Source organism: Oncorhynchus keta, chromosome 33 (assembly GCF_023373465.1).
Source record: "Oncorhynchus keta strain PuntledgeMale-10-30-2019 chromosome 33, Oket_V2, whole genome shotgun sequence".
Lineage (NCBI taxonomy): Eukaryota > Metazoa > Chordata > Actinopteri > Salmoniformes > Salmonidae > Oncorhynchus > Oncorhynchus keta.
This window is the reverse complement of record NC_068453.1, coordinates 15,579,100-15,593,244: the sequence shown is the minus strand read 5'-3', so window position 1 is coordinate 15,593,244 and position 14,145 is coordinate 15,579,100. Positions and strand designations below refer to the sequence as shown.

General features: G+C 45.2%; 1 protein-coding gene and 1 pseudogene across 2 annotated transcripts; both read left to right on the top strand.

The window, feature by feature from the left end:
- The first annotated feature begins 83 nt into the window (after positions 1–83).
- On the top strand, positions 84–6,637 carry LOC118366273 (host cell factor 2-like). 2 transcript variants are annotated; one of them, XM_035748819.2, is made up of 16 exons: positions 84–347; positions 793–941; positions 1,168–1,331; positions 1,574–1,776; positions 1,938–2,022; positions 2,147–2,250; positions 2,462–2,686; positions 2,913–3,104; positions 3,387–3,451; positions 3,637–3,817; positions 3,905–3,954; positions 4,035–4,178; positions 4,349–4,534; positions 4,800–5,100; positions 5,203–5,278; positions 5,425–6,637. In XM_035748819.2, exons 1-16 carry the CDS (start codon positions 158–160, stop codon positions 5,468–5,470), a joined length of 2,361 nt encoding a protein of 786 aa, XP_035604712.1. In that variant the 5' UTR covers positions 84–157; the 3' UTR covers positions 5,471–6,637. The 2 variants fall into 2 exon arrangements, with proteins under 2 accessions (XP_035604712.1, XP_035604713.1); XM_035748820.2 differs by having other exon boundaries at positions 5,420–6,637.
- A 1,460-nt stretch (positions 6,638–8,097) lies between these two features.
- The window catches only part of LOC118365957 (centrosomal protein of 83 kDa-like), a 6,958-nt pseudogene continuing 910 nt past the window's right edge, over positions 8,098–14,145 (top strand).

The following is a 14,145-nucleotide window of genomic DNA, read 5'->3' as shown; positions in this document are numbered from 1 at the left end:
ATTGGATTTAACACCCATTAATTTCGATAAAAAAAATTGCAACTTCCTCTGTTTAGTATTGCACTTCCGGTGAAGGGGACAACGCGATAGTTTTCCACCTCGCTCCGCCTATTTCTCTCTGGTAACAACAAACAGCGCCAAACTGCTGTAACCGTTAATGGACCAAACCCCGGTGTGTTGCGTTCCTGACGGAACAATGGGCCCGTTATGGAAAAAAGTCAACTCATTTACTGGACCTATTCCCCGGTCAAGACACGGACACCGAGCAGCGGCTATTCGGGAACTTATTATCGTGTTTGGAGGTGGAAACGAGGGGATAGCGGAGGAGCTCCATGTTTACAACACCGGTAGGCTAACGCGTTAATGAACGTTAGCTAATGGATGCTACACATTTTGTGTTTGAGAAGTGAGCTAACTTAACTATTTGGTTTTCCTAGCCATCTGGTGCGACTAATATGTTAATGCCTTGAAAGGTTCACAAACATTCCCCGAAGCTAAGCAGCCAGCTTGCTTACTTGGCTAACGTTAGCTAGCGAAGCTAACCAAATGTATATATACTGTCTATGGTTGTTATCAGATGTAGTTTCTGTGTAGAATAGCTAACTTAGCTAGCATACAATTGATGTGGAACAGATGATCACTTGAGAATCTCGAGGCCATGTAGCTAACAAACAAACAATTGTTGACTTAGCTTTTATAAATTATATTGCGTAATTATAGTCACACATTGCATTATGATTGAGTAAACATGAGTTATTCTCAGGTGATCAGATCTCTGGCCCTTTTGTCTAGTCTCTAAGCAGTGGTTTCTCCCAGCGGTGAGAGGGGACATCCCTCCAGGCTGTGCTGCCCATGGTTTTGCCTGTGAGGGAACCCGCATCCTGGTCTTTGGCGGCATGGTGGAATTTGGCAAATACAACAACAGCCTGTACGAGCTACAGGTGAGGCTCTCGCACTCACTTGCGTCTTCTGTAATAAACATCCTCTTGTCATGTTTTATGCATAAGGTGAAGGGTGTGCTGCAGAATTGTCATTCACAGACCTGTAGCTCTGATGGAAGGTCTTCACAAGTACAGCATCTTTCCCCCTTAGATTGTACAGTAGATTGTATGTATTCACTCGGATGGTTAAGATGCCATAGTTGACCTCTGACCCTTTGTCTATCAGGCGAGCCGCTGGCTGTGGAAGAAGCTGAAACCCAGGCCACCAAAGAATGGCATGCCACCCCCATGTCCCCGCCTCGGACACAGCTTCACCCTCATTGGGAACAAGTGCTACCTGTTCGGGGGACTGGCCAATGACAGTGAGGACCCCAATGGCAATGTCCCAAGGTATGGAGCTATGTATATAGCTCCAACAGTCTCCAACACAGCTTCTCTAATCAGGGTACTGAGGGTTGTGATAATCATAAGAAACCTTAATGCTTCCTCTGTCACTAATGATGTTCTCATCTAGCCTGGACCCAGATCTGTTTGGCCACACCAATGACCATAGGAGTTGGCAAGACCGCATAAACAGATCTGGGACCAGGCTAGTTCTCATTCCACTGGCTCTCTCTGTTTTCTCTCTGCAGGTACCTAGATGACTTTTATGAGCTGGAGCTGCAGTCAGTGTCAGGGGTGAAGGGTTGGAACATTCCAGATACTAAGGGTGTGGGTCCGTGGGCTCGAGAGTCCCACACCTCGGTGGCATACACTGGGACAAGCTCCCCCAAACTCTACATCTTCGGAGGGATGCGAGGCAGTCGCCTTGACGACCTCTGGCAGCTTGACCTCGGTAACCTCATCTCAGTCTACTAACATGCTTTGATGAACCACAATCTGACCACAACACTTTGAATGTTGTTTCCATAAACCACAACCTTGCATTTGTGGCGATGAACTGATTGAAGTGAGGTAATCTAACTGGCTCTCCACTCTCTTCTGTCTGATCTTTAGAATCTATGACATGGTCTACACCTGACACTAAAGGACCCCTTCCTCTACCCAGAAGCCTTCACTCTGCCAACGTTATAGAAAACAAGTAATGGAAATGTGTATTTTGTGTGTGCTGTATATGTTTGTGTGGCATCATGGATGTTTGCCTAATATGTTTTTTTTTTTTTTTTTTTTTTTTTTTTTTTTTTGCTTTGCCTCTGTGTGGGAAGGATGTATGTTTTTGGGGGATGGGTCCCCGTTCCAGAGACAGACAAACCTAACGCCCTGGGAGCTGAATGGATATGTACCAACTCCTTATCCGTGCTCAACTTAGGTCAGTATCATGCATCATTATTACAAGCTCATCACTTAGGGTATCTGGCTGGTCACATAACAGGCATTCCATTTAAATTCATATTATGAGAATCATCACATTGAATTGAACCCAGTAAGGTTAAATCAATCAAATGTATGTATAAAGCCCCTTTTCCATCTGCAGAAGTTAAAGTGCTTAAACAGTTTACCCCATTTCCTGTTGATATCAGACACCATGACATGGCAGAGCCTAGGCCCGGATCAGCAACAGGGGCAGACAGTGAGCCAGGGTGACCAGGAAGATCCCCAGCCCAGCAGCGGGGGACCCCGAGCCAGGGCAGGCCACTGTGCTGCCTCTGTCGGCTCCCGCCTCTACATCTGGAGCGGCCGTGACGGCTACCGGAAGAGCTGGAACTACCAGGTGTGCTGCAAGGACCTGTGGTATCTGGAGACAGGTGAGAAGAGAGACAAGGATACTATTAATATCAGCATATGTCTTATTACTGTCGCTCAAAATGTGCTGCAGCGTCATACCATCTTTAAAGCATATTTGTATATATTTTTAAAAACCTTTATTTAACTAGGAAAGTCAGTGAAGAGTGTATTTCTCATTTGTTCACACTTGCTATCTGCAAGGCCATTTTGCTGCTACAACCTAACTGTGACTTGTGGTGTTTTCAGAGCGGCCCTCCACCCCAGCAGCAGTACTACTGGTCAAGTCCACTGTCAACATGCTCCATGTGGCCTGGCGCCCCCTACCTGCAGCAGAGTGTTACATCCTCCAGCTGCAGCCCGTCTCCCCCTCCAACACCCCAGCCAACCCCACTGCCCGACCCAGCACAGATGGCCAGGAGAGGAACCCCCAGGACCAAGGTGAGAGGAGAAATCTACCTGCTGCTCACACACAACCAATCAGAGACCATTAATTTGAATAGGAATGACAACAGGGAATTTCACATGGCCTTCAGAGGAGTTCTGTCTGATGCCAAGCAATTGGCTTTGAAAGTGGTTTAGAAGCAGAAGCCTTTGTCCAGGGCCATGTGGTCCACTCTCAAGGCCATGGTGACGCCTGTACTGGGCTAGGGTTGAAGGTTGAAGCAGGCTAAGAAGAGGCATATATGTAAAGCTATGCTTGATGTGCTCTTTTTCCTCCAGATGTCCAGTCAGCTCAGGTCCCAGACGACCCCACCTCACAGGAAGCCCAGAATACATCCCAACAGGTCAGATGGTGACCCTTATACCCATATCCAGTTGTCTTAGCTGCAGTGCTGGAAAAGTGCTATATTCAGATGGTGTTAGTACTGCCATTGAGACCGTGACAGCTAAGCTAAATGTTACATCCATATTTTGTTAATGCTACATTGACTGACACTGAATATTGCGGTCTCTTCACCTTGCACGCCAGGAGGTGGCTGCAGGGCAGAAGGTGACTCCCATGGAAGTGTCAGAGGCTGTTCGAGACCCGCATCCAGAGGGAGAAAGTGATGCTAGTGGAAAAACACACTCCGAGTCCTTTGGACAGGAGGGTGACCCCACAAAAACCTCCCAGCGCTCGGACACAGTGGCGAGCAGTGAGCACCAGCCAGGTAACAGCATGGACCCCAAGCTAGCTTTTTACTAGTATGGTTTGAATATCATCGGCATAACCAATGACAGTCCTTCCTCATTCACAGGACAAGAACCTGACAGCACTTCCTCAGATCCCAACACTGTCAAATGCAAGGTAGGATTAGAATACTAAGGAAGTTATTCATTTGTCTACCACAAAGACTGAAGGAAATAATGCCTATCTGTGCCCTGTAGGTATCTGGTGAGAAATTAGATGAGTCTGAGTGGTTTGATGCTGGAGTGTTCAAAACCCTGTTCTCTGAGGTTACCCACTACTACCTGCCACCTGAAAATGACATTATTTCCACCATCTACAGCAGACCCACTAACACTAAAGAGGTAAGCCACATCTTGGTTTGAATCTTAAATGACAGTATATAATGAAAAACATGCCCCAGAATGTGTGCAGATAACATGCAGTAACAATCTTCGGCAAGCAGTCATTTTGGTTAATTTGTCTCGAATCTGTTTATTGATTTCCAAATTTGACACACACCACACTCCCACAGATTAATTTGCAGGGGCCTCAGGACTATGAGTGGAGGGAGAAGCAGGAGCTGTGTCCAGGTGTAGCGTACAGGTTCAGAGTAGCAGGCATCAACAGCTGTGGTCAGGGAGACTTCAGCCCTGCCAGCGAGTTCAAAACCTGCCAGCCCGGCTTTCCCGGAGCGCCCTCAGCTGTCAAGATCACCAAGGTACAGTACACTCCTACAGCCTACTTTACACACAGAGAAGGTTACTGATGAGGGGTGTAAATGAGGCCAAGCACACTAACAGAATGTGCTGCCAGCATTCGTTATTGTTTAACAGAGGCTTCAGAGAGCTCACATGGGAGATTGTGATTTCTTTCTGCCTTTCTAGTTCCACAATATATTTCTAGTTTTATCAAATGTGTATCATTGTTTCATCTCAATTAGCTGTTTTTCCTCTCATCCTTTATCCACCAACCCCCTCCCCCAGGCTAATGACTCTGTGCACATCACGTGGGACTCCCCCACCTCCCCGTCAGGTAAGATCCTGGAGTACTCCATGTACCTGGCGGTGAGGAAGACCCGGTCCAGCAGCAGCTCTGAGCGTCCTGGCCAGCTGGCCTTCATCAGGATCTATCGCGGCACCAAGACCTCTTGCACAGTCAGCCCCGCCCACCTGGCCAATGCCTACATCGACAGTTCCGCCCCCAACCGGCCAGCTGTCGTCTTCCGCATCGCGGCCAAGAACGAGCAGGGCTACGGGCCCGCCACACAGATTCGCTGGCTACAGGGTATGCGGCAAGACGGGTGGGGGGGTGTTACTCTAGTACTCTAGTGGCATACTGACTGTCACAACTGAGTGGTCTCTAACCATGGGCTCTGTCTCCTTTCAGATGCCAGTAAACTCAAAGCCTCATCATCACAACCAGACGGCAGCCCCACAGAGGCAGAACAGGAGGCAGCAGACAGGTGAACAAGCTCTGCTCTCATCTGACTAAACCTTAGGAGAAGGTTTATATGAGATGAGTTGTCCCTTGCCGTTGTCAGGCTTGCTCTTTTTAGAGTTTGATGTTAGAGGACTTATTGTCGTTTTTTTCTCATGTCTTGCAGCTCAGGTTGAAGATGGACTGCCAGACGCTTGCCGATACCCAGGAAAGATGATGTAACTAGTCAGAGGGCATGACTACTTTCCAACCCGAGCCATGTCCCTCACAAAAAGGCTGTACAGAACTTATAGATTTTTAAGTTATTTTGTATGTTTTTTCTAATTGTTGTACATAACTGTTGCGTGTGTTAATTTCCACCTGTCATTTGACCACACTGTATTACATTATAGTGTACAAAAAGTTGTACTTCCATTAGTATTTTTGAAGTTAAATAGATAACTGATGTTATGACCAGAGAATTTCCCCTCTTGTCAAACAGACAAGGAATGAATGAATGTGCCTTAGTGTATGAAGGGGTTTTGAATGGGGATGATGATCAACTGGCCAGCGACTGCTTCACTATAATTAACATGTAGCAAACTTGAATAGTAGTGCGATATTTTGTGTTTATAATTTGGGCCAAGTCGATGGTTGTATTTCAGCCTCAGCATGCAGAAGTGTTTTTGTTAAGTATAACATGATTCCAACACAGCACTTCTTACATGCCTTGTGGGTATGGAATGTGAGGGTTTGAGTCCATCAATTTGTTGTTCATTTACCATTTCATATTTATGGATACTGTTATTATCCTTTATTCAATTGTCTGTATTTTTATTTTGTAGCCATAGGAAGTAAGCCATGCGTTTATCTTAAGCTATCCATACTTCTGTTAATACATAAATACAGTGATTAACACTACCTTTCCTCTCTTATAGCACTGTAGCTCACTATGCAATGTGGAAATCACTAGGTTTCTTTAGGCCGCTCATTGAATTTACAAATTGAATTGTAGATTTGATCCAGACATTAATTCCATCTGATTCCAAAGCTACTTAGTATGGCAAATGAAAAGATGCATATGATTCAAATGTTTTTTTTGTTGAAACTAACTTTTCTTTTTTTTTTACCATATGTTACTCAGTGAGTATGTAGCCTAGATCTCATTTTTGTTTTGTTAATATGAGCTCATTTACAGGAGAGAATTGTTTTAAGGTTACAGGGTTGTCTTGAAAAATAATCCGGGCTGCATGACTATGTTATCCCTGTACTCTTGGTAGGTGTATGTTGTACAATGTGTCAAAGGAGAACCTAGAACATTGTTGGCTTTTGTTAACAGTCCAAATGTGGTTAAAATACACCAATAAATAAAACTGGTCATGACAATCTGCTAATGAGCATTGACTATGTGTGTGTGTGTGTGATCATTGTCTGTAATCAGGTCGTCATTGGCATCAGTTATTTAACATCTACCGGTAAATTTCAAAATACACCGCAAAACATTTAGTTAATTTGTGAAAATGTATCAAACTGAACTTAAATTCATTGCAGCAAGTGTTCAGGACTCACGAGCACTTTTCCAAGAGTTTATGTAAATGTTGCCATTTAACCACATGGGGCTAAAATTGAAGTAGAGTTAAGATGCATCTCCCAGGATTCCATGCGAGTAGTTCTCTGCAGGATTGCTTGTTTTGTCAAGGTGTCGAGTTCAAGAGGTAAGCAACGATCGAAACTGCATATTATTATCGCTAAAGTAAGTGGTAGCATTCGAAATTGTGCCCAAGAGCTAGCTTGGTAACTGATTTGACGACGTTGTTCAGTGACCAGTAGTTAGCACGCAAGCTAACTAGTTGGCTAGAACCGTGGGAGTTAAAGCGCCACTTTCTAAAAGAGTGGCACTAGTTATTTCTCTAGATGACTGGCTAGCTACTGATGACAGCTTAGATATCTGTCTCTTTGCTATTTGTTTTTGTGCGACAGTGATCAGCAAAACACAGCTGTTATGCTATCAAGTATTAACGTTACTCACCACTGTCAGTACTTGCATAGTCCGGGTAGGACTGTTTGTCTTTGCTGGATCGCCTTGCCTGTATTTAGTACGTCTGACATCCTGTCTTTTGTTCTTTGAGTAGCTAGCTACATTTTATCCAGGGTGGGTGGGGTGCTTGAGATGAGGCCAAGATGTCTAGTACAGTATTTGCAATCAAGCGTAATCATCCGCCTTGACCACGCGTATCCACAACAGAAAGTGGAGAAATCACTTGAGACCGAGGCTGTGTAGTTACCTGAGCGGTTGACATTTGCACAAATAGCTGGGGAATTTAGAACTACCATGGTAACAACTGCAATTTGCCCCATCCCACCTGTCGTAACATCCTTTCAACATCAGTCTTTACCATGTCCGACCTGCAAACAGAGGAGAGCAGTGCCCGTCTCTTCCCTTTTGAAGTTGGTTCTGTTTTATGATTCATTTTGTTGAGCTAAAGCCTTTGTGGCTATGAAGAAGTGGATCGTGTTTTGATGTCAATCTTTCTTACTAATGATGTATTTGAAAAGGGATGGAGTGGAACAACCCACAGCTCTCGCTTTCCCTAACCTTATTCTTCTCTCTCGCTATATCTGTCCATCCAGTAGGGGCGAGATTAACACCTCTGCCCCCCTGCAGACTGGAGCATGGAGCTGCAGAGGATGCTGATCGATGAGCGGATGACCATAATACTGATAGTGTGTGTGATGTGTTCACACTTAGTCAATAGAAAACGCACCTACTGACCTATGACTACTGTAGTGTATCTTTGTGTATGGCAGTGTTTCTGTCTTCTGTGCCAGTGTGTATAGCAGTCGGTTTGTTTTGTAAGGTGCTGACCCCCCCAGCGGCTGGAGCTGTTGAGGGCCCAGGTGCAGCATGAGATGGAGGGGCCTGTCAGAGAGCGCTTCAACAAACTGGAGGGGGTGAGCCTCGCGCCCCAGAACACTTCTGTCTGTTCTCTAATGCTATTTACTGTTCTCTACTGCTATTTACTGTTCTCTACTGCTATTTACTGTTCTCTACTGCTATTTACTGTTCTCTAATGCTATTTACTGTTCTCTAATGCTATTTACTGTTCTCTACTGCTATTTACTGTTCTCTAATGCTATTTACTGTTCTCTACTGCTATTTACTGTTCTCTACTGCTATTTACTGTTCTCTACTGCTATTTACTGTTCTCTACTGCTATTTACTGTTCTCTACTGCTATGTACTGTTCTCTACTGCTATGTACTGTTCTCTAATGCTATGTACTGTTCTCTACTGCTATTTACTGTTCTCTACTGCTATGTACTGTTCTCTAATGCTATGTACTGTTCTCTACTGCTATTTACTGTTCTCTACTGCTATTTACTGTTCTCCTGCTATTTACTGTTCTCTACTGCTATGTACTGTTCTCTACTGCTATGTACTGTTCTCTACTGCTATGTACTGTTCTCTACTGCTATGTACTGTTCTCTACTGCTATGTACTGTTCTCTAATGCTATGTACTGTTCTCTACTGCTATTTACTGTTCTCTACTGCTATTTACTGTTCTCTACTGCTATGTACTGTTCTCTACTGCTATGTACTGTTCTCTACTGCTATGTACTGTTCTCTACTGCTATGTACTGTTCTCTACTGCTATGTACTGTTCTCTACTGCTATGTACTGTTCTCTAATGCTATGTACTGTTCTCTACTGCTATTTACTGTTCTCTACTGCTAGTTACTGTTCTCTAATGCTATTTACTGTTCTCTAATGCTATTTACTGTTCTCTACTGCTATTTACTGTTCTCTACTGCTATTTACTGTTCTCTACTGCTATTTACTGTTCTCTACTGCTATTTACTGTTCTCTACTGCTATGTACTGTTCTCTACTGCTATGTACTGTTCTCTACTGCTATGTACTGTTCTCTACTGCTATGTACTGTTCTCTACTGCTATGTACTGTTCTCTACTGCTATGTACTGTTCTCTACTGCTATGTACTGTTCTCTACTGCTATGTACTGTTCTCTAATGCTATGTACTGTTCTCTAATGCTATGTACTGTTCTCTACTGCTATGTACTGTTCTCTACTGCTATGTACTGTTCTCTACTGCTATGTACTGTTCTCTACTGCTATGTACTGTTCTCTACTGCTATGTACTGTTCTCTACTGCTATTTACTGTTCTCTACTGCTATTTACTGTTCTCTACTGCTATTTACTGTTCTCTACTGCTATTTACTGTTCTCTACTGCTATTTACTGTTCTCTACTGCTATTTACTGTTCTCTACTGCTATTTACTGTTCTCTACTGCTATGTACTGTTCTCTAATGCTATGTACTGTTCTCTAATGCTATGTACTGTTCTCTACTGCTATTTACTGTTCTCTACTGCTATGTACTGTTCTCTACTGCTATTTACTGTTCTCTAATGCTATGTACTGTTCTCTACTGCTATGTACTGTTCTCTACTGCTATGTACTGTTCTCTACTGCTATGTACTGTTCTCTACTGCTATGTACTGTTCTCTACTGCTATGTACTGTTCTCTACTGCTATGTACTGTTCTCTACTGCTATGTACTGTTCTCTACTGCTATTTACTGTTCTCTACTGCTATGTACTGTTCTCTACTGCTATTTACTGTTCTCTACTGCTATGTACTGTTCTCTACTGCTATTTACTGTTCTCTACTGCTATTTACTGTTCTCTACTGCTATTTACTGTTCTCTACTGCTATTTACTGTTCTCTACTGCTATTTACTGTTCTCTAATGCTATGTACTGTTCTCTAATGCTATGTACTGTACTGCTATGTACTGTTCTCTAATGCTATGTACTGTTCTCTAATGCTATGTACTGTTCTCTACTGCTATTTACTGTTCTCTACTGCTATGTACTGTTCTCTACTGCTATTTACTGTTCTCTAATGCTATGTACTGTTCTCTACTGCTATGTACTGTTCTCTACTGCTTCGGACTACATTTAACCACCTCCGGGCTGCCTCTGCTTCTGTTTTTTTAATGCTTTGTACTGCTTCTATCCAGCCTCAGTTGCTTTGGATAGCTTTTTAACTTATTCTCACACTTTAGTTCTACCATGCTCTCGAACTGTCACAGCTGTAACTGCTATCTTCACAGCAACTGCGTGAGAACTAAGTGTTGAATGTTTTTGAGGGCAGGGATGGGTGGGCCATCACACTTAAACGGTCAGATTATTGAGAATGAAAAAACAGTACATCCGTTCAAATTCGACTTTCTCTGTTTCTGTTTCTCCTCCTTTACTCTAACCAGCCCTGTTCTCTGTTCCTTGCAGGAGACTGAGGAGTACAGGTCTGAGTATAACAAGCTGCGGTATGACTACACCTTCCTGAAGTCTGAGTTTGACCACCAGAGAGAGGAGAGCGCTCGCATACTGGAGGAGAAGAAGATCCGCTTTGATGCGGAGGTGTGTGTGAGACATAACGTTTTTAATGTGAGGTCTTATACAGTATGTTTGTCTTTTGATATACACTACATGACCAAAAGTATGTGGACATACTGCTCGTCGAACCACCGTCGAACCATCTCATTCCAAAATCATGCGCATTAATATGGAGTTGGTCCCCCCTTTGCTGCTATAACAGCCTCCACTCTTCTGGGAAGGCTTCCCACGAGCTGTTGGAACATTGCCGCAGGGACTTGCTTTCATTCAGCCACAAAAGCATTAGTGAGGTTGGGCGATTAGGCCTTGCTCGCAGTCTGCGTTCCAATTCATCCCAAAGGTGTTCGATGGGGTTGAGGTCAAAGCTCTGTGCAGGCCAGGCCAGTTCTTTCACACCGATCTCAACAAATTATTTCTGTATGCATCTCGCTTTGTGCACAGGGGCATTGTCATTCTGAAACAAGAAATGGCCTTCCCCCAAACTGTTGTCACAAAGTTGTAAGCACAGAATCGTCTAGAATGTCATTGTATGCTGTAGCATTAGGGGCCTAGCCCGAACCATGAAAACAGCCCCCAGACCATTATTCCTCCTCAATCAAACGTTTACAGTTGGCACTATGCATTGGGGCAGGTAGCGTTCTCTTGGCATCCTCCAAACCCAAATTAGTCCGTCAGACTGCCAGATGGTGAAGCATGATATTTCACTCGAGAACGTGTTTCCACTCCTCCAGAGTCCAATGGCGGCGAGCTTTACACCACTCCAGCCGACGCTTGGCATTGCGCATGGTGATGTTAGGATTGTGTGCGTCTGCTCGGACATGGAAACCCATTTTATGAAGCTCCCGATGAACAGTTCTTGTGCTGACGTTGCTTCCAGAGGCAGTTTGGAACTCGGTGGTGAGTGTTGCAACCGAGGACAGACGTTCTTTTACGCGGTCCTGTTCTGTGAGCTTGTGACTCGCAGCTGAGACGTTCCTGCTGAGCTGCTCCTAGATGTTTCCACTTCACAATAACATCACTTACGGTTTACCGGGGCAGCTCAAGCAGGGCAGAAATTTGATGAACTGACTTGTTGGAAAGGTGGCATCCTATGGCGGTGCCACGTTGAAAGTCACTTTGAATGGTTGTGTGCTCGATTTTATACGCCTTTCAGCAACTAGTGTGGCTGAAACAGCCAATTCCACTCATTTTAAGGGGTGTCCAAATACACAAAAAGTATGTATAGACATTGCTTTTCTGATATGTTGTGTGTTCAGGTTTCACGGCTGGAAAGGGACAGAGCGGAGCTGATGGCCCAGTATCAGGGCACAGACCCGTCGAGAGACTAAACGCATTGAGTCTCTGCTGAGAGAGAAGGCCCAGCTCCACCTGCGTCTGAAGGGCCTGGAGGCTGACGTGGCTGAGCTCCGGGCTCAGAGGGACAACTCTGGCCAGCAAGCTGAGAACGTGCAGCACATCCAGGTCCGCCAGTTCGCAGAATCCCAGGGTGCAGCCAAGTCACTGGAGGTAAGAAACTTGTGGTCTCTGTCTGTCAATCTTGAACTGTTATTGTCACTATGAATATTAAGCTACATGATGAAATATATCTGTTGGAGTAAGTCCTAACTTAGGTAGAATGACTACTCTGTGTTTGATTTGTGGAATAATTCATCATTTGATTGTGTTTTAGGCAGAGAGGCAGTCACTGCGCCTGCAGTCGGAGCGTCTGGGGAGCGAGTTGCAGCTGAGTCATGAACAGAACACCCAGCTGACCGGCAGACTACACAAGGCTGAGCGAGAGGTCAACACTCTACCAGCCAGGTAAGTACCTATGTGATCCTTAACCTCTAACCCCAGAGATCATCAGCTGTATTTCTAAATAGCAGATGCTCTTATCCAGATCGACTTACAGTCCCCACCATAACCCCTTATATCAATAGGTTGCTGTGTGCGCATGCCAGTGTACTGCACATCACTCTCATTTTAGTCTGCAAACGTAACTCTTTCCTTCCAGTCTCTCTCCTTTTGACTCCAACTTTTTCTCTCTCTCCCCCCCTCCTTCCTTTCTTCTCTGGCTGTCTGTCAGGTATGCAGTCTGATGTGGAGGTTTTGAAGGGGACGGTGGAGAGACAGAAGGAGGTGCTGGCTGAGAGGGAGGGGGAACTCGTCCTGAGGGTGCAGGCCGCTCGCGACGAGGAGTTCCACAAAACAGCCACCGTGCACGAGGAGAAGTTAGGCTCACTCTCTCACACACACACTGTCTCAGATTACTTTGATGAAGTTGTGTAAATCGATCTTGTGTGTGTCACAGGAGGTTGGTGGTGCCTTATTTGGGGAGGGTGGGCTCGTGGTAATGGCTGGAGTGGAATAGTATAAAACACATGGTTTCCAGGCGTTTGATGCCATTCCATTTGCTCTATTTCAGCCATTTTATAAGCCGTCCTCCCCTCAGCAGCCTCCACTGGTGTGCGTGTGGATATAATGAGTGTGTGTTTGTGTGTGTGTGTGTGTGTGTGTGTGTTCAGGTTGGTGCTGGAGGATCGTCTGGCTGAGCTGGAGCAGCAGAGGGCGCTACAGGATGCTGCTGGCCACACACAGAAAGGAGTGTGAGGAGCGTCTCCATGGCGCCCAGCTGGGAGAGGAGTCTGCCCGTAAGGAATTGTAAAACCTCAGGTTGGTAAGAGGTGTTGCTTTACCTGTGTATAGTATGCATTTACTAATATATTTCATATAAATGTGTGTTAATGACCCTGTGTATGTTGCGTGTGTCAGGACTAAACTGCAGGAGAAGGGCTCTCAGCTGGAGGAAATGGAGACAGATAATGCTGATCTGAGACTGGTACTAAGCTGCCTGAGGCTCAGCGCCTGACTGACATTCAGTTTGTATTGCCCTTTCAACATTGATTGGCTGATGTAAATGCCCTATGTTAAAGTTAATGTCCAAACAACATTGAGTTGACCACGTGCCCGTCCCTCCCTCTCACAGCAGAACCAGGAGCTGGGGTTGCAGCTGGGTACGTTGTCCTACTCCGAGGCTGAGCTTCTGGAGTCCAACCAGTGTCTGAGGGAAACCCTGGAGAGGGCCCGGGAGGACCTGAGGAGTGCCCGCTCACAAGCTTAGAGGACCCAACACGAAGCCGAGTGGTACACTGCTTCACCTTTATACTGTGGTCTGTACACTGTATAGATATGCTGTCTATGAGGAGGAATGGAACTGTTAGAAATTCTACTGTTGGAACCATGAAGTGGTTTCTATTCTAACCCGCTCTCTCTGCAGATTGGTGGAGGAGCGTCGTGTGGAGGGGTTCGAGGAGAAACACAAACGGCAGGAGAGGGATGCAGAGCTGCATGAGAAGTACGGCCTGGCCAAGGAGAAACTACAGAGGGCTGCGCTGGCACAGAAAAAGGTACCCCCCCCCCCCACCTTCACCTCTCTTCCCTTTCTTCTTTGCTTCTCTTACTTCCTTTTCTGAAGTCTCTCTCTCAATTCAATTTAAGGTCTCTCTGACTCTCATA